We start from the raw sequence: 20324 nt of genomic DNA on the forward strand, positions 1-20324 counted from the left end.
TCGCGACGATTACGTATTTAATATTGAACTTACATTACTCAAGTAATCAGTGTGAGATTTAAGTACACAAATGCATTGATTAAACTTTTTACTATATTTAAAAAAATTATTTTTGTCAGATTATTCGAAAACTTTTTGTGTCAAATATTCGTTATTACGTTAATGTCTATCACTAAGTATGAACGAAGTTGGTCCGTCTTTGGTGACGACTTATACTTTTAAAAATGGCAAAGAATACATCGTAAAAATTAAAGTTACTACTTTTAAGGGATGTCAGCGTAACTTGGAGCTTACTATTAGCGACAAATATACTGCTGAGAATTGGCGGTCTTTCTACGATGCTGCATGTTTGTCTTCTATTTTTTCATCTTTAATAATTAACGCATTATTTTAAGGTTATTCTAAGAATTTCTAAATTCTGTTTGTATGCTAGAACTTTTATCTCGTATAAATATCATTTGCTTTTTATAATTAATTATACATTTCTTATTTTTAAGATATTGAAAATTTGACGCACAAAACAGGAAATTATAAGCATTTTGATGTATTTGTAGCTATGCTGCAATCTGGATTGTTAAAAGTAAAATTTGAATTTAAATTTTTTAATCAAATAAAATCAAAAGAATTTAATTACAGACAAGCGAATCTATTACTTTGGATCTTCTTACATTTGAAGACTTAGAACTATTACGCGCACGCAAATTTGAACGTAGTTCATGTTCAAATTTAGGTAATACATCAAATAATCGTCGATATCTTATATTAACATACACAGTAGAATTTGATAGGTAAGTGTATTTTAAAAAATCCTTAAATTTTTTTAAAATAAATCAAATATTTGCCAATTTTATTAAGAATCCATTATCCATTACCTCTGGAATATTGTGGTTTACCCAATCCAATAATATTACAAGCCACCATTAGAAAACTACAAATTGAACTTGAAAGATTACAATCTACAGGAATAAATAGAGATCTCCAAAAACGCATTGAACAACTTACAATTGCAAATCAAAAACTTGTACAAGAAAATCTTAAACTTACAAATGGAGGTAAAAATAAATATTTTTACATTTTATAGATTAATTTTTTAAGTATATTTTATTATTCAGGAAGAAGTTTAAAACATTTACTAGCATCAATTAAATCATTAGAAAAAAACATTATTAAAGAACGTGCATCTTTCTGTATGCAAATTCAAAAACTTAAAACTGAAAATACAGCTTTGTTATTGAAAGTACAACAACTTAGTACATCTGCTAATAAAAAATCTGAAGATGGTTGTTCAGGATTAAAACGCCGTAATCGTACATCTTCTACACTTAGAAGTAGAAGTCGATCGTCTTCAATCTCAAGTCGTAATAAAACAACTTCTAGTTTATCATCAGGTGTATATTAAAATTAAAATCTTATTACTAATATTAGAATTTTATTTGTATATTTTCTTTATTATTTATTTTTCTTAAAATGATTATATACATATATCTTAATAATAATAGGTAGTTCATTAGATTCAATTAAAATTCAACGATCTCCTTGTCGAAATGTGAAAATACATAATAAAACAAAAAATTCAAGTTAGTATTAAAATATATAATTAAATATATTACATTATGTTTAATATATATATATTATAATAGATATCAAAATATATATTTTTTATTATAGAAGTCGAGTTTGAAAATTTGGAAGCAAGAATTCATACATTACAGAAAATGTTGAAAGAAGGAATAAACCTAAATTATTAAATAAATTTTTTATGAATAATTAGTGAATGTATATACACAGATATATTTCTTTTTTTACCATTATTATTAACATATTTTTCATATAACATATAATACAATTTAATTAAATATAAATAGACATAGTGTTTTACTATCTAAAATAGTATGATTTAAAAATCTTTTATAAAAGTAAAATATTTCTTTTCCTATTGTTTTTGAAAATTATTAATGAAAAAATTAAAATATAAAACTACAGTATAAGTATAAATACAAAATATTAAATATTTTGAATAATAATGTACAAAATATTAATGTACAAAGTGTTATATATGATTTTAATTCTACATAAATTCATGTACATATTGTGGAAAGTATTTTTTATATACACTATGAGATTATAAAGATGTATTTGTTCTTTTTGGTATCATTAATATTATAAGTACATTATCAAAATCATTAATAAAATTTAAAATAAAATTTCAGTTAACTGAGATTGTCTGTTTTTACATTATTTTCATAATATAATATAGCACGTTCAATTATTGATGATTTTTTATTGTTTGGATTTATATTTGTATTTTGATTTCTATCAACATTAAATTGTTGCATTTCTTTATTTGATTCTTTTGTTCTTGATTTTATAATCAATTCATATTTTGTATGTTTTGCTAATTGTTTAATTACTTCTTGCAAATATTCTATTTCACTTTCTTGTTGAGATGTAATTTGATTTAAATTTTTAATATCATTTGTAAATGTTTGTATTTGTTGAAGACGTGCTTCTTCTTTTTTTGATTCTTTTGTTACTTGACGATTATATTCTAATATTAAACAAGCACCAGCAACACTAAAAATAATAACCTCACCCATTAAATTGGCTCCTAATTCAATAGCCATAGTTTCATTCAACTTTGCAACTTTTGTTGGTTTACCAAGATTCATTAAATACATTTTTGCTTTTACTTCTGCCCAATGATAAACTGGAATTAAATTATAAAAATATGAAATATGTAAATATATGTGCATGATAAGTGTCCATATAATTATATTAATAATGACAGTAATGATTATATTACAATTAAATTTTTTTTAACTCAAACTTTAAATATTTTAATTCAATACTCACATTGAGCAGGTGGTATGATAAAATATGTCCTAAATACAGGATGATTTTTAGCTTGATTAACAAGGAACTTTGCTAAAGGTTTACTAATTTGTTTAACAAATAAGACTCCCAATTTGAGAGCTGGAAAAACACCCACTACCATTTTTTTTATTTATATAATTAGAATTAGATAATCACACGTTGTATTTAATTAAAACCTAAAAATTATATATATAAATAAATGTTAAAAAAAAACTTAAAATGTATTAATATATATATATATATATATATGACTTTCAAATAAATATATTTATTATTAATATTATATATTATATACATATTGAAATATTATATAAAATGTAATAACAAAACAATGTCACAATAAAATTTGATGAATTTCGCATTGTATTCACGATCATTACCTCACCTCTGAAATTATTTCAGAGTATACAAGACAGCCATAGTGATATGATATGATATGTTATTTGATATGCATGTGTGAGTCACATTTTTATATTATTTATAAATTAAAAAGATTGATAAATATATTTCTAATTTTATGAATAATTTATAAATATTTATATTAATAATATATTATATTATATTATTTTTTGTATCTGGAGATATATATATATATATATATATGTATATATGTTATGTGTATATATATATATATATATATATATCTTTTCTGTTAAAATCGATTGTATAATAATTTTTTTGTTAAATTAACATAATTAAAAAAATATTTTTGATTATTTAAATATATATAATTATATTTTAGTAATTATATATATGTTCTAAATAATTAATTTATTAAAATTATTAATAGCTAATGCATAATTTCCAAAATTTCAAATTTTAATCTGTAAAATTTGTTCGAATATGAATGAAAATTTCACAATAAATTTAAAAAATACGTTATATAATATTTTTCATAATACAATGAGTATAATAAAATTAATATTAAGTAATATATTTAAATATAATATAGTTAAAATATTAATTTTATAGGTTAAATGTTTACTCAAAAAAGTGCGTATTTAAAAAATTTGTATTATATTATTATTGAAATTCCAAAAATTGACTAAAAAAAAAATGTATAATAAAAAGTTTAATATAATAAACAACAATTATTTATTTATAATATGGGGTTTGACAATGCATTTGATATTTTTGTGGGGTGTACTCGATGTTAATTTTCATTCTCCCATTATTCAAGAATTACCAAATGTATCAATTTTAAAAAATGCACCAGCAAAAAGATTAGTTTTATTTATAGCAGATGGTTTAAGATTTAGAACATTCATTGAAGCACCACCAAAATTTCTGAAGTAAGTATTAATTTATTTTTTATATAAAAATTTATTTTAGTTAATTAAATTTATTTTAATTAAAAATTTTAGTATATTTAAATTAAAATATGTAATAACAATATATAAATAATATTTTTTTTATAAAAAATGTATAAATAAAATTTTGATTTAGACATGTGATGACAAATAAAGGTGTTTGGGGTATATCTCATACACGAGTACCAACAGAATCTAGACCAGGTATTGTTGCAATTTGTGCAGGATTATATGAAGATCCCAGTGCTATATTTAAAGGATGGAAAGAAAATCCTGTTGATTTTGATTCTATTTTTAATCAAAGCTATCTTTCATGGGCATGGGGTAGTCCTGACATTATACCTATATTTACAAAAGGTATCATAAATATATATAAATAGAAATAAAATTTTATATAAAATAAATTTACTTATTATATTAAAAAAAAGTATAAAAGAAAGTAATATTCCTAACAATAGGTATAAAAGGAAATATATATGGTGATAGTTATCCCTCTGAATGGCAAAATTTTGATATTATACATGGTAAAATTTGGCGTTTAGACTCCTGGGTATTTGATAAATATATTGAATGGTTAAGAGAAGATGCTCACAAAATTAAAAATGCTGAACGTATTATTTTGTTTCTTCATCTTCTTGGTTGTGATACTACAGGACATGCAGTAAAACCTTATTCAAAGTACTGAAAATAAGCTATTTTATAGTTTTAATAACATGAATGATATATTTAATAAAATTGTAATTTCATTAGCTCTAAATTATATTTGAATGTAGAGAATATATTGCTAATATGAATTATGTTGATCGGAAAATAAAGGAAATAGTACAATTAACAGAAAATTTTTTTGGAGATAATAGTACTGCATATATTTTTACATCTGATCATGGAATGACTGATTGGGGATCACATGGAAGTGGTTCTGCAGATGAAACAGAGACACCATTAATTGTTTGGGGTGCAGGAATTAATACATTTAATTTTCGTCAAAATGTAGAACAAATTGATATTACACCTTTAATTTCTACTTTAATTGGTGCTCCGATTCCAATTAACAATGAAGTATGTATGTGTAAGAATAACATCAATTTTATTATATTTTATTTTTTTAAATATTTACAAGAATATAATAAATAATTTTCCAGGGTGTATTACCTTGGCAATATTTAAATGTTACTGATCTTAAATACATAAATTATGCACTGCTAAATAATTTGAAACAGTTAACATACCAAGTAAAAGCAAATCATAAAATGAATTGTGAAGATAATGAACATGCAGATTGGAGAGAAGTAGAATTAGATAATAAAATTGTTACTTTAGATAAAGATCTTGAAACAGCAGATTTAAATGAAAGACTAAAGGAAATTATTAACTCAATTAAGCTAGCTAAAAAGTCTTTATTATATTTTCGACAATATCAAAGAACACGATTTTTATTATATTTATCTATAATGTGGCTAGGATGGATAATATCATTATTTTTTAAAATAACTGGAGTTAATCGACCTGTTATACATTCATTTATTTTATTAATCACAAATATTGTATTTTTAATTTTAATAATTACAATATTTATTATGTACAAAGGTATGTTATATATAACATATAATTTAATTGCTTATAAAAAAAAAATTATTAGTTTTTATTTTAAGTAAAATATTTTCAGATTGTAATAATTGGAGATTATTCTATTATACATTTTTAGCTATAGTTTCTCTCTGGTTAGTTATTCGAAATGCAATCACATATACAATAAAATTAAAAATTTGTAATAATAAATATTATTGGACATTAATTGCAGAAATAATTTTTTTATTGATAATAATGTTCATTGGCTTAACATATAGGTCTGTTCTTAGTATAGGAATGTTATGCATTATTTTAAGTCAAAAGATAATATTAAAAAATACTCAAAATTTATTTTTCTGGACAGCTTTATCTTTAGCTGTTTTCCCATTGCTACCTGTCGTAGAACCATATCCTCGGATTTATATCGTGTAAGTTTAAAATTGTAATATTAAATCAAATTTTTTTTTAATTAAATGTAATTAAAATATATTTTTTTTTCAGAATTCTTAGTATGTGTATCGTAACCATAATAATTATATTAAAGATACAGTCGAAATATAGAAAAGTAATCGAAATTTTTCGATTAACAATTACAGGATTAATATATTTGGAATTTATAGATGGTCGAAATTGGATATCATGGACAATTTTATTAACAACACCATTATATATTTGCATTTATCCTATGCAATCAAAAGAAAGAATGCAAGGAATTATGTTGGGATTTTTTTGTCCATTTGTTTTATTATCTGCATCTTATGAACCTTGTTTTTTTATAATTCTTGCATTACATTTATCTTGTTGGTTACAATCTAATTCTTCTATTCAATATCATCAAAATACTAAAAATGCTTTGACAATGGAAGAATTGCTTAAAGCAGCAATCTTTGTATCCTATATTAATATGATATTCAAATTCAAATTGAACTCTTAAATCAATAATATCCTGAACAATTTATCATAGATGTTATACACATTGCTATGTTTCTTTGGAACTGGAAATATGGCAAGTATCAGTTCATTTAATCCTTCTTGGACTCGTCATTTTGTGACAATTTTTTCTCCATTTACAATGTTTTTATTAATACTTTTAAAAATATGCATACCTTTAATTCTAATTGGATGTATAAGTCATATATTTGGAGAATCTTCAAGCATCTTTTTTGGAGTACTTTTACTGGGAGATTGTTTATCATTACCACTTATGTTTTATGTTACTCCTCAAGGAAGTTGGCTAGATATTGGTAGTGCTATAAGTAGATTTACAATTGCGATTTCCCTTCCATGTCTTATATTATTATTACATTATCTTTCATATCCTTTAGTAATGCTTTCTCCAAATAAATTTAAATTTTATATTAATTTAAAAAAAAAACATATTGTATAAAAAATATAAACTATGTAAATAAAATCCATGATTTATTTATAATAAAGTGATCAAGTAAATATAGTTGTTTATTTGATTTAATAAAAAAGTGTTACATTCTTGTTTACTTTTCAGAAAAAAACTAACGTATTTCTATATTTTATTTAAGAATTTGAATCTATAATTATTTTTTCTAAAAAATAAAATATAAAATTTGATACTTTACTAATACTAATATCAAATCTTATAATGTTTTAATAACAATAATCTAATATTTAAGAATTTCTGGATGAGATATATAATATTAATATCATAATATAATTTATATATTCTTTAAATAATTTGTTTTTTATTTAATTAAATCTAGAATTTAAATTCTTTGTATTTCTTAGAGGCTTTTGAATCTTGACTTTGTTGTCGTTTGCGTTTACTCTGTAAAAATAATCAAAATAAATTTAATACATATTTATTAATTAGTTTTTAAATAAATATTCAAAAATATGCTTACTTTTTGTCGTTGCACATGATCCTGAAGCATATCTGATAGATCTTCTCTTCTTAAGTGAGCTTGTCGCGATCTCATTGTTTCTTCATATCGTGATGCCATTGCTTCTGAATCTAAATCTAATTCACTTGGATCTAATGCTAATTCAACAGCTCCATCTTTTTCTGTTCTTCCATCTGATGTTGTTCCACTTACTCCACGTCGTGCAGCAATTACAGATGGTGGTGCTTGACCACCTGCTGCACCAGTCATATCATAAACATGTGTACTACCCATCATGCTTGCTCCAAGACCTTCTGTTCTTCTTTCTTGCAAAACTGTATATAAAGCAGGAGTATCACCTCCTTCCATTTCACTTTCAATTTTCTTTTTTCTTAATTCTATTGTTTCTGGAGTTTCTAATCCTGCAGGAATTGATGTTATACCACTAGGTGTTATTAAACCTTCTGCACCAGGTGTAACCAAACCACTTGCATCTCCATCTCCATCCTTTCCTTCTCCTTCACCTTCTCCACCTTCTTCTGCATCTTCATCTTCATCTTCATCTCCAGAAGATTCTGATTCAGGTTCACCCCACATACCTCTATCAATTTCTTCATCCATATTATCTCCTCCTGGAGTACGTGATATACCAAATACATCTCCATACAAAGGTCTTCCTGTTTCATCTACAGGAGGTTTTCCCCAACCACCAGCATGATAGCCAAATGCACATCCTTCTGGAATTGGTGCATTTAAACCAGGTATTTTTAAATTGGGATAACTTGGTGGTGGACCATATCGTTGCATAGCAATTAACCACGGAGGAGGTACCTTATGACAATTAGGTCCTACTGGCATACCAAGAGCAGTACGTAGTTCATCAGATAATTCTCCAGGTTTCTTCTCTTTTAACCGCGTTTCGAATTCTTTACCCTCATAGTATAAATCACCGTGAATAGTCATACGAGGTTTTGTTTGCCATTTGAAGAATGCATCATGTAACTTTTGATAGTCAATATCTATTTTGCCAAGCTTAGGCCTTGCTCTTTCTCGCATTTTAGCTTTCAATGTGCGTGTATCATCTCGTTCTTGAAGACTTGCTCTCATTTCTGTAATACCAGTTCGTTTTATGAAATCTGGTAAATCAAAAGGAGGCTTCTCTATACCTCGTTTTCCTTGTAAATATTTTCTTTTGAAACACCAGTGTCTTGGTACAGGTACTGTATTACGGTGAGCTTTTAATTGTACAAGAAGTTTTGGATCTCTAGCAGTAACATCATGCATTTCTACAACATCTGGACGCCCAACAAGTTGTTTTAATTCTGCAACACTTAAGCGCGTTAATCTTTTTAGTTTTCTTTTAGAAAGACGTGGAGCGCCATTTTCTCCATTTCCTTGCTGTTGTTGTTGCTGATTTGCCTCATCATCAAAATCATCTAATGGTGGTACTTTACTAGGTACAGTTCCTGTTGCTTGTAATGTTGTCACAGGTGGATATTGTCCTATTGGTTCTCCTTTTTCTGTTTCTGCAGATTTTGGCTCAGGTTCAGTTAATTTAAATGCTTCAAATATTCTAGCAAATTGACGATACATTGGTTCCAAGTCATTAACACTTGGAATTTCTTGAACATATTCAATCTCTGGTAAATCTTCTTTTGGTTTGGCATTTTCCACATTGTCTTTTTTATTCTCTATTTCTTTTCCTACATTATGTTTCTTTCTCTTTTTCTTTTTTTTCTTTTTAGTCTTAGTTGTTTTCACATCAATTTTTTCTGTTGTTGTTTCAGGTTCAAGTATAACATCATCTAAATGAGATATATCTTCTCCTAGAGTTTCATGATTAGGTGATTTTCCTAAAGAAACTATGTCATTTGGATCTCCTCCTACTTCTTTAGCTCTTTCTGTTTTAAAAGCTAGAGCTTGTTCTAAAGCTGCTGGTAATTTCACAGAATCGCTGTCTGTATCTCTTCCAGCATCATCTGATGAAGTTTGACTTTGTAATTCACTTGGAGGACTTACTTTTAAACTTAATAAACTTGGTAATGCTTTTGGAGGATCCATTCCTGGTACTCCATGATTCATTAAAGATGGTATTTGATGTGTCATTTGTTGAGTCTATTTTAAAAATTTATAAATGAAAATTAATAAGAAAAATACATATGCACAATTAATTTTATAATTTATATATATATACTAGTCATTATGTAATTAAATATAATAAAATATTATATAAAATTTTAATATACATATATATTAGTTAATATATAAATAACATCTTTTTTCTTGTAATGAAAACAAAACTAACCTCATTTCCTACTATATTCTCCATATTAGTGTTTCGTTCTGTTCATATGTGATATGTAAGAATATTTACCATGTTAAAGTTATTTACAGCCTAAAATCAATTCTTTAATAAAGAAAAATTAATCTACTCCTATTAATATTATATTGTATAACAAAATACACAGAATAATAAAGATAATACCTTACCATAAGTATTGAAAAAAAAACATAGAATAAATAAAGACTAGAGAACGCTTCCTACTGTTGAAAACAATGCTATTATTTTATTGGTTAATTCAATAATACTAATTAAATAAGAAATTTCATTTTTTTATTTAAAAATTTATTATATATATTAAAAAATATATATCATAAGTAAAAATCGTAATTATAAATAAATAAAAATATAAAAAACAAAATAAATAATGTGATTTTTTTTACTAATTATCATTATTCAAATTATTACATATTTTTGTATCTAAAAAATTAAAAAAATGAGATAAAATATTTTTTATCAATTAATTCTTAAAAGAATATATTTCATATATTTTATTTAAATTTAAAAATAGACCTTCAATATTATATTTAAGAAAAAAATTATAAAAATAAAGTACATATATTTATCTGGCAAATATTAGAATTTAATTATAAAAATTATTTTATTGAAATAACAAACATTTCAAAATACGTTATGAAAGGAAATTGGATAAAACGGAAAAAGGACTAATATATTTTTCCATTTATGCTTATGTTTATTTATTAATTGTTGCGACGGAAGTCATCAAACTTGAAAATTTAATAAAAATATTCACAATGAGCACATTCTTTCTTTCTCACGTACATTTTTATATTTTCTCTCTCTCTCGCTTTCTCTCTCTCTCTCTCTCTCTCTCCCTTTCTCTCATACTTGTCTCTGTTACGCGCATGACCGTAACATTCATCGTGAGCTAATGCGCGTATGGGCCAATTTAACCAATGTAGAACTTATGTCCACCATTCGTTGGACACTTGTGTTTTCTGGTTATGTATGCATGAATGTGGTATGATGTATATGTACATTCAATTATTAATAATTATTATTAATAACAACAATAACTAATTAATACGAATAGAAAATCATGTTTCATGGTGAATGACTCGATTTCTTATTTTCATTTTTTCTTTTAAGATTTGATGAATGTCTCTTCCAGAGTTGTTGCATTTTATCCATATATGTGAAGTACATATCAGCAATGTCAGTGCAACATGCAAATTCGGCAAAACGAGGCCTTCAATTTTGGCGAATTGCTGTTTCGAAAATTATTTAAAAAATTCCAAACAGCGATTAGTTCTTGTTCATCAGAGCTGCCAATGACAATATATAAAGCTGGGATATCTTCACTGTGCTGATTCTGGCATTAAAATTACAATAACAGCATAATTCCTTTTTCAGTGGCAAACTGATTATTCTACCAGTTCACCTGATTGTATTATTGATTCAGTCTAAGATGACAACCATGTCATCACCACGTACTGCTCTCTGTGGATGAGGAGGATGTAATGGAGTTGGTAATCTACGCCATGGCTTACGAGCTGCTCTTCGAAGTTCAACTGATGAAAGAGTTCTTCTAAGTCTTCTGCAAATTGATAATAATATTATTTTAATATATTATATAATGTATTTTTCTGTCTATTATTTTGTTTCTTTATTCTTAATTTTTATCTTTATTAATAAACATGTCAAAGTATTATATTGATATTAATATTATAGAACATATAATAATGCTAACTTAGTTTGATCAGAAGCACGAAAATAAACGTCATCAGGTGCATCCATCCATGAAATTACTTGTTTACGTGCATTACTTCTAGATAATGGTGGACCATGAGGTAAAGAATGAGGATGAGCAGCTCTTCCATTCAAAGGCGGTGCTAGAGGAAGAACTGCAGGCGTAGCATGCTCCAAAGTATGTTTTGGATGAAGTTGCTGAGAATGATGAGCCCTTTTGGCAGGTGGTCCACCAGGGAGCCCTGCACTTAGGGCAATACCTATTAAAAGTATTAAATTTATATAATATTCAAACACGAAATTTTAAAATAATATAAAACTATTAAACCGATGATGTGTATTCCTTTGGAAAAAATGTTAAACTGCTTAATTTAACAATTTTGATTATTTGTCTCATTTATTGATTAATTTAAACTTTTAAACACTTAATTATTTTACCTTCATCCCAATCCACATCAGAGTAGAAGCCAGTAAACAAAAACCATATTCAATACTAAGGAACTAAATTTCATAATATACATGAATAAATTTCTAAAATTTTAAAATTTACCATCTGATCCGTTGATTTCATCAAATGGAGGTCTTGTGCGTTTCAATATCGTTTGTTGACTCTGCATACTAGGTTGTGGCTGAGGTGGAGTTATCGTCAGTCTATCTACTTCAGATTTATTTGGTACTCTTTCATACAGAAGACTTCCATCTATAATATAATAAGTAAAATCAAAATATTAAATATATATATATTAATAAAAATAATATTTTTATTAAATAATTTATTTACCTGGTGCTTTTGGTGGTCTTGGGAAAGAAACTCGATCTGGTTGTTTTCGTTGTGCCGGCGCTGTAAGAGCTAACCAATCCCAATCTCCAGGTTGTCGTGGTGCAGGATGATCACCTAAACGTGTTGCTATATCAGTTACTCGAGGACGAGGTCGAGGTCGTACAGCACGAGCCAAAATACGTAATTCCGCAGGACTTTTTGATGTTAATTGAGGAGAAGCACAGAGATGTCGTAATGGTGCTGCATTTACAGGCTGATGAGGTGCTCGAGCTGCATGACGTGTACGTAATTGTGCTGCACATAATCGTCGTGCAGCTCGCGCCAATGCTGAAGTACGTAAATAAAATGCTGATCGAGTTTTCATCACAGGTCTTGGTGATCCACTTCCGCCACCTCCACTTGCTCCACTTCCACGTAGATCAACGCCATGAGCACTTGCGTAATGACGACTTAAATGTGCTTTGAGCTTGAATTCTTTACCACAAGAAGGAATGCTACAACGATGAGGTCTATGAGCACCACCAATTCCTTTGCTTTCTTCATCGGAACCAGTGCCACCTCTCTTTCTTTCTAAATCAACATCATCCATACGTGATGGAACCTAAGTAAACAATTTTTAATATATAAAAATAAATCTTCATTATTTAGATATTTATATTTAATGAAATGTACCTTTAGACCACCATACTTCTTCCAATATGTCCAGCAAGATTGACAAAGACGACACTGCATATGTGAAGGGCCCCAAGCATACCACTGTGGACTTTGCATTACTTGACAACTTTCACATGGTTTTCCACTAACTCCAACCATTAATATTCCGCTATTATCAGTTGTCATATTACCATTGCTATTACCATTGAGAACATTAGTTGGTTTGCCATTACTGTTACTATTATTATTACCAAGAGGTACAATTGTTGCTGCAGAAGGAGCAGTTGTAGGTGGAGTTGTTTTATTATAATTAGGTATATAAACCTGTTTCAATTTACTCTCAGCTTCTACAGCTTTTACCCTTTTTTGTTGTACGTATCTATCGGTTGTCTTCCACATATAATAATATTCAATAACATTTTTTAATGTTTTCCATGGTAACTGAAATATACATATACATATACATATACATATACATATATATATATATATATATATATATATATATATATAAAGTAATAAAAAATCCAAAACTAATCTTTAATAATTTTGCTACTTACAAAATCTTGACGTATATCGGAAAAATCTTTTCCATATTTATCAAGAGCTTCTTCAAAAAGATTTGCTTCAGATGCACTCCATTCTTCCATTTCGTCTCTGCATAATACTGGACCAGTACTAGGTACTAAAGATGACATAGCTTTTGCGACGTCATAATTATGTCGGTGTAATGTATCCATTGCGTGGAACTTTAAATATAAAATAGCATAAAAAAAATTCTTTTTAAAAAAAATATAACTTACATAATTACACATAATAATAATGAAAATGATATTTACAAGAGTAATATCTCTAGATGCAGCTGCGGCAGACATATGTAAAGATGGTTGTTTAACTGAAGACGAACAATCTAAAGCTCTTGCAAATGTGCCTACTGATCTACTAACAACAAGGAATTGATCAATTTGACGATCTGTGAGTGAATGTCGTGGTGTCCAGACCAATGTTTCTAAATCTTGCAACCTACGAGGATCTGATTCTCTTTCAGCAGATGTCAGTGGAACTGATGCTATTCCATCAGCTTGATATCTACTACCTACTCTAATTTCACCTGAAATTTTATTAAAAAAATTTTAAAAATTAAAATTTGAATATATAGAAAAAATTATAATTATTACTTATTATATATATATATATATATTTAAAAATTTTTTAAATTAATAAATTGATAAATACCTTTATCAGCAAGCAAAGTACGTTGAGCAGGATCAAATACCAAGCAATAAAAGAAAGAATCTTCTTTATTTAAATAGCTTAGTAAAGATTCCGTTTCATTTAATAAAGTTACACAGCATTTGCCTCTTATATGCGTTGCGGGCATTGTTTCCACCTGACGTGATAAAAACAGTTCTCTATGCTTCATTTGATGACGTTGCTTAGAACTTAATTCTGTAACTCCTCCAGCACCAACTACATTTTCTTCCATCCCTGTATGTAAAAAAAATTATAATTAAAATTATGTTTTATTATTTTAATTGTATAAATAAATATTTTAAATATAAGAAGCTAAAATAACAAAATATTTCATTAAGATAAAAAAAATAAGAAAGACTATAAAGATATAATATTAAAAAAACTTTATTCCCTTTTTATTTATATAATGCTAATAAAAACTTAATTTAAAATAAAATTGTGTATCTTCAATTTCAATATTAACATTAATTAAATAATATATTAAATTTCTTATCATGTTTGAAAGTATTTCTTAAATTTATTTAATTTTGGTTTTTCATTATTGTTATTATTTTTTCTTTTTTATAAATAAATGAAATGTAAATGAAACGCAGGAATGTGGCAGAATCAATCAAAACTTATAATAATAAACTAAAAATATTAGCAAGAGCGGGTAACAAAAAAATGAAAATTAAAGCAACATTAAGTGATACATTTATTATAATAGAAATGAAATTAATTTTCAAAGAAATATAAATTGTTTAAAGAAGCCTCAGATTACTAAAGAATTATCATTTTGTACGGCGGGATTTTCTTCTAAATATTTAGAAGAAGATTTATTTATTAGAATACTAATTATAAAAATTTTTTCAGAGAACAAATCTAGCATTTATTATATATTGAATTAAATTACTCATTACAATGATTTCTAAAAAAAAAAAAAAAAACGAAAATTATAGAAAATGATAAATAATTGAATAATTATAACTATATATTAGTATATAATGTATGGGTTTATTAAATTTTATATTTAATGATTAAACTTCTTCCTATATAACTTAAAGGAAGAGGTTATAATTAAACCCAATTTGTTATCTCTTTGGCCTTACAGTGAAATAGCTAAAACTTATAATATTCACCAAGATTACAAAGAATTTTATAAATCCCGCCGCTATATCATTAGCCTTATATCATCACTGGCTTCTATATGAGATTAACAAGACAACTAAAAGGTGCATATTATATAATACTTACCGATGAATTAATTAATATTTAATTTTTATTACTGTTTCAGAATTCACACATATTTGATGAAAATCATTTATTTGCTATTTTTTTTTAATTATAAATTCATTAAATTTTCAAATTAATATATTTTTTTATAATTTTACAGAAAAATAAACAATAATGAAAAAATAAAATGAAATTCATCTGTAAGGAGCACCTTTTAATTGACTGCTCACTCACCATGAGGCTCTTGGGCCTCTGACAGTGGGGCCTTCAGCCAGCCCCCCTTCCCGCCCCCTTTGTTCATCACTTTGGGCCCGATCCCATCTTTATTAGTCATTTCCTTAGTAGTATCTGGATTCTCGAGTTTCTGATTCTGCGTGTTTGCAGGAGATTCTGACCTTTGCTGCTCTGCACTTGCCACTGCAATTTGTATCACAGAACCCACTCTACTATTTCTCATTTCATATTCTTTCATTTATAAAATTTTAACATGCTTATAAAATTTGTAATCCTAAAAATCTCAAAAACTAAAGATATATAATTCTTTAATTTCATTACTCTTAGTTTTTATTTAATAGAATATCTGATTATTAAGTAATTAAACTTAATTGATTAATATATACATGATATATAAATGTATAACTTTGATTCTGTCAACCAATTCCAATCGCGTTTCTATTTACAATTATAACTGTATTTTTATAAATTATTATTAATTAAATAATTAATTTTTATAAAAAAATCTTTATTTAAAATTCCAGCATATAACTTATAATAGTATATATAAATATATAGTTAGACTTTAAGAATATTTCTCAAAAATAATATATACTATAATAATATTATATTATTACAATTATTACGAAAATCACATTTTGTGCAAGATTATATTGGAATAATAAAAATATCATGAAAAACGTCAAATCTAAATAACAAAAAATTTAATGAATATATTTATATTATTATAAATTTAAAATTTTATTTTCAAAGATTATTAAGAAAAATCTAACAAAAGAAGAAGGGATGAGGGAGAGGGGGAAGATGGGAGGGAGAAAGGAAGGGAGGAGAGAGAAAGAGAGAGAGAGAGAGAGAGAGAGAGAGAGAGAGAGAGAGAGAGAGAGAGAGAGAGAAATATATATATATATATATATAAATATTTAGAAATATATTATATTCTTGAATTATTTTCTATATGATTTTATATAGAAAAATATAGGTTTTAGGACATAATTTATATAATTTATAATATTTTTTTTTTTGAAAATTATAAAAAATCAAAAATGAAATAATAAAAGTAAAAAAAAAAAAAAGAAAGTAGAAAAAAAAGAGAGAAATGAAAATCTGATTCGGTGCAAATACCGGCAGACAGAGCTAGTAGGGAGGAAGAGAATACAGGAAAATATACATTCGTGTATACATACACAAATACGTTCATAGAAAAGAAGAGAAGGGGCGAAAAGAGAAGCGAGGGAGTAAATGCTTAAAACGAAGATGGCTAGTGGGACCCACCATTTTCGTCGGGATACATATACGTTTGCTTGCTAACGTGTGTGTTCCTGTTTCTCTCTCTGCCAGTTATTCGTACATGCTATGTGCCCGGTTATCGTATACGTTTATCAGTGTCTTATAAGTCTGTGTTGAGTACACGTAACACATACTCAACCAACCCCTGCGTCAGTCATTCATTTAGTTCAGGATGGCGGGAGGCAGAAGGATGGTATGAGAGACTCGGGTGAGAGGTAGAAAGAGGGAGAGGTGGGTTGGGAGGCGCACCACCCCCAACTCACCCCCAGCAGATCGATACAACCCCCATTTCACCTCTCTGCCACCCCCCAACTTTACTTATTATACATTCCCATCCCCAAATCCCCGCGTCTCATTATCTCTGCTATTGCAAAGGAAAAATCGAGAAAATTTTAGAGGCATTAATATATATATATATATATATATATAATGCATAAAATCAAATAATATTTTCTATTCATGAAATTATATTATTTTTTTTACGATAGAAAATATATATTAAAATATTCGAATTCACGAATTCACAAATTCTGAATATTGCAATATTAATGGCAATGATTGAATTCCTTGATTTTTAATGGAATATAATATAAAATAAAATTACTTTTTTAACATATTTTAACATGAATGAATACCAGAATCAAGCAATGCTTATGCTTTCATCTTAAATTAATTTTAAATTGAATAATGATTCGTATTTATGTAGAATATTTTTAAATATTATATAGTAAATATATTTAATGAATAGCATCAATGATTTCTCAAAATATTGATTATAAAATTATTAAGTAATAAAGAAAATTTATTTTTTAAAAAATAAGAATTTTTATAATTAATATGAAAATAAATTTTAATTTTTTTTAATTTCCGGATATTTATTAATTTATATAAAATATATAATATTATTCTTCTAATATTATTCTATTTTCAATATATTAAGTATATTAATATATAGTATAATAATATAATATAGTATAATATAATATAATATATTATTAAGTATTAGTATTTTATCATATTTATATTATATATTTTATCATATATCATATATTAAATTAGTATTTAATCATCTAAATATAAAAAAAAAGCACTAATTTTTATTAATTATTTATTTAAGAATAATATTAATTAAATAAAAAATATTAATATAATATGTTTATATTTGTATAACATAAAAGTTTTGAAAAAAATTTTTTATTCAAACGTTATGTAAGATCAGTATCTTAAAATGCAATACAATAAATATTTTAATAAATAATAATAAAATAAATTTTACTTACATTGATGTTTATCTGCAAGCATGATTAATGTAGATGGCAAATCCCTCCGCCTAAAGAAACACATGACTTTTGCTTCAACATTTCCACTTGCTGTCTAGAATAATAAAATAAATATATATTAAAATAAGAAAATGAATTAATAATAAATATTTTTGAATTTTTATTTATATTAATTTTAATAAAAAAGAATAATCAATTTTAATTCTTACCTTATTCAATTCTTCTATCCTTCTTATCTGGTAAGGAGATGTGGAAGATGTTTCAAAATATACATAATCTATAAATTAAACAAAAGATTTTAATATTAGATTATTAAGATTTAATTTTTTTTTCTTTTTTTTATGAAAAAATATTAAATAATAATAACAAACAAATGAATAAAATTAATTATACATATATTACAATATATTAATCATTTTAATTTATAAATATTTATAAATATATAAATAATATAATAATATAATATGTAATGTACATATTGAAAAACAATTATTATAAATAAAATTAAATATTATATATATATATATTCACAAAATATTTATGTACTATTTTATGAAATATAAATATTGATATTACTATTTGAGAACATATAAGTAGAGATATAAGAGTAAAAAATATGATAATTCTCTGCATATTGTGATTGTAAAAAAAAATTATATTTAATGTTAAAAATAAATACATAAAAAATAGATATAATAAAATATAAAAATTTTAAATTTATAATATTTAAATATATAGAGCGCTTTACACATACACCTAGATCTTGATATTCAATTTTTATGTATTATATATTGTATTACATATATATATATATATAATTAAAAAAAACAAAAAGATAATTTTATATAAATTATTTTAATTCTTTAGATCTTTGATATAAAAATATTCTAGTGGACATATTATGAAATAATTCGAATAGTAGAAAACAAAAGAAAAAACAAAAGAAATTTTCAAATATTGAATTTTAATCATCCGAATCATCATGCAAGAAATTAGTATGACCTGAACGAAGGGCGAGAGTGGGGAAAGAGGGAGCAGAAGGAAAGCAGCATACATACGGATACCAGAAAAGAGCGGGGAGAAAGAGATTAGACAGAAAATGAAAAGTTAAGAGGCTGTGCAGATAAAAAAAAATATATATGGAAAATTTTATCGTGATATTAATTGTAAATATAAATTTTTTGGGTTTATTAAAGATACATAGCTCAAAATTCGACGCGTGGCCTCATCAGCCGGCGAAATGTGTGTATGGTTATTTTACCTCCCACCCGGTACATATTGGCCGTCATGTTGCTGGCGTCCTGTGTGGCCCCGAGAGCGAAATTGGCGTTCTCGTGGTTACCGTGGTTCTCGTGGTATTCGGCCGGCATCGGCATGAAGGCTTTTCGTCCTCCAACTACGCGAATCTATTAGCCGACACTTCCCACTTGTCCACGGAGTTAACACTTCACGGTGTCACTCCATCGTGTTTGTTTGTCCCTAATCGTGGAAAGAATTTCGCGCTACCTTTTTTTATTTACATTGACTTGTTTTCCAATATTGATATAACACTATGATATTTATAAATGTGCACAAGATATGTAAAAATTTCACACTGAATTCGGTTCACGTGTTCGTTACCGTAACGAGCATCATCAGTGGCCGTTGCTCCGTTCATGCAGGAACACCGCCATTTTCATTTTACCAAGCGGGCTACATATACGAAAAGGCAATACTGCCTGCTCCCCACTACTAGAGTTGGATTCACTTGCTTTCTTTAAAACCGCGTGCATTCAAAAGTCCATTAAAATATATGATCACGATCTTTACACGTTATTCATTCGTTCCGCTTCATTATGAAATTCTATTTTTACGAATTTTTGATAGAAAACACGTAATCAGACCGATACAACCCGGTCAACGAATACCACAAAACAAGGCCACGAATCGGATACTACCAAGATCCGACGATTGCGCGGTCTCGAG

General features: G+C 26.3%; 5 protein-coding genes across 13 annotated transcripts; 2 read left to right on the forward strand and 3 right to left on the reverse strand.

Moving 5' to 3' along the window:
* The first annotated feature begins 57 nt into the window (after positions 1 to 57).
* LOC122714939 (centrosomal protein CCDC61-like) lies at positions 58 to 1779 on the forward strand. 5 transcript variants are annotated; one of them, XM_043936746.1, is made up of 7 exons: positions 58 to 176; positions 269 to 347; positions 637 to 788; positions 856 to 1052; positions 1113 to 1388; positions 1500 to 1577; positions 1669 to 1779. In XM_043936746.1, exons 1-7 carry the CDS (start codon positions 163 to 165, stop codon positions 1746 to 1748), a joined length of 876 nt encoding a protein of 291 aa, XP_043792681.1. In that variant the 5' UTR covers positions 58 to 162; the 3' UTR covers positions 1749 to 1779. The 5 variants fall into 5 exon arrangements, with proteins under 5 accessions (XP_043792681.1, XP_043792676.1, XP_043792677.1 ...); XM_043936741.1 differs by lacking the exon at positions 58 to 176 and adding an exon at positions 498 to 580 and having other exon boundaries at positions 178 to 347; XM_043936742.1 differs by lacking the exon at positions 58 to 176 and adding an exon at positions 498 to 580 and having other exon boundaries at positions 178 to 347; positions 1512 to 1577.
* A 240-nt stretch (positions 1780 to 2019) lies between these two features.
* Positions 2020 to 3270, reverse strand: LOC122714940 (optic atrophy 3 protein homolog). 2 transcript variants are annotated; one of them, XM_043936748.1, is made up of 3 exons: positions 3255 to 3270; positions 2854 to 3050; positions 2020 to 2707 (listed from the first exon to the last, which is right to left on the reverse strand). In XM_043936748.1, the coding sequence occupies exons 2-3, from the start codon at positions 2993 to 2995 to the stop codon at positions 2211 to 2213; spliced, it is 639 nt and encodes a 212-aa protein (XP_043792683.1). In that variant the 5' UTR covers positions 2996 to 3050; positions 3255 to 3270; the 3' UTR covers positions 2020 to 2210. The 2 variants fall into 2 exon arrangements, with proteins under 2 accessions (XP_043792683.1, XP_043792682.1); XM_043936747.1 differs by lacking the exon at positions 3255 to 3270 and having other exon boundaries at positions 2023 to 2707; positions 2854 to 3090.
* Positions 3271 to 3930: 660 nt separating this feature from the next.
* Positions 3931 to 7213, forward strand: LOC122715081 (GPI ethanolamine phosphate transferase 1-like). 3 transcript variants are annotated; one of them, XM_043937001.1, is made up of 8 exons: positions 3931 to 4166; positions 4321 to 4541; positions 4643 to 4862; positions 4958 to 5243; positions 5327 to 5771; positions 5851 to 6181; positions 6255 to 6642; positions 6718 to 7213. In XM_043937001.1, the coding sequence occupies exons 1-8, from the start codon at positions 3931 to 3933 to the stop codon at positions 7138 to 7140; spliced, it is 2550 nt and encodes an 849-aa protein (XP_043792936.1). In that variant the 3' UTR covers positions 7141 to 7213. The 3 variants fall into 3 exon arrangements, with proteins under 3 accessions (XP_043792936.1, XP_043792937.1, XP_043792938.1); XM_043937002.1 differs by lacking the exon at positions 5851 to 6181 and having other exon boundaries at positions 6374 to 6642; XM_043937003.1 differs by lacking the exons at positions 3931 to 4166; positions 4321 to 4541 and having other exon boundaries at positions 4844 to 4862; positions 4935 to 5243.
* Positions 7214 to 7216: 3 nt separating this feature from the next.
* LOC122715083 (splicing factor 3B subunit 2) lies at positions 7217 to 10036 on the reverse strand. Its single transcript, XM_043937005.1, has 3 exons — positions 9912 to 10036; positions 7628 to 9721; positions 7217 to 7551 (listed from the first exon to the last, which is right to left on the reverse strand). Exons 1-3 carry the CDS (start codon positions 9933 to 9935, stop codon positions 7483 to 7485), a joined length of 2187 nt encoding a protein of 728 aa, XP_043792940.1. The 5' UTR covers positions 9936 to 10036; the 3' UTR covers positions 7217 to 7482.
* Positions 10037 to 10667: 631 nt separating this feature from the next.
* On the reverse strand, positions 10668 to 20274 carry LOC122715379 (metastasis-associated protein MTA3). 2 transcript variants are annotated; one of them, XM_043937522.1, is made up of 12 exons: positions 19621 to 20274; positions 18569 to 18636; positions 18360 to 18453; positions 15793 to 15975; positions 14329 to 14580; positions 13932 to 14203; positions 13653 to 13841; positions 13111 to 13533; positions 12439 to 13039; positions 12208 to 12357; positions 11659 to 11917; positions 10668 to 11505 (listed from the first exon to the last, which is right to left on the reverse strand). In XM_043937522.1, exons 1-12 carry the CDS (start codon positions 19733 to 19735, stop codon positions 11367 to 11369), a joined length of 2745 nt encoding a protein of 914 aa, XP_043793457.1. In that variant the 5' UTR covers positions 19736 to 20274; the 3' UTR covers positions 10668 to 11366. The 2 variants fall into 2 exon arrangements, with proteins under 2 accessions (XP_043793457.1, XP_043793458.1); XM_043937523.1 differs by lacking the exon at positions 15793 to 15975.
* Between the last annotated feature and the right edge of the window lie 50 nt (positions 20275 to 20324).

The sequence above is a fragment of the Apis laboriosa genome, unplaced genomic scaffold (assembly GCF_014066325.1).
Source record: "Apis laboriosa isolate Shangri-la unplaced genomic scaffold, ASM1406632v1 scaffold34_cov151, whole genome shotgun sequence".
Lineage (NCBI taxonomy): Eukaryota > Metazoa > Arthropoda > Insecta > Hymenoptera > Apidae > Apis > Apis laboriosa.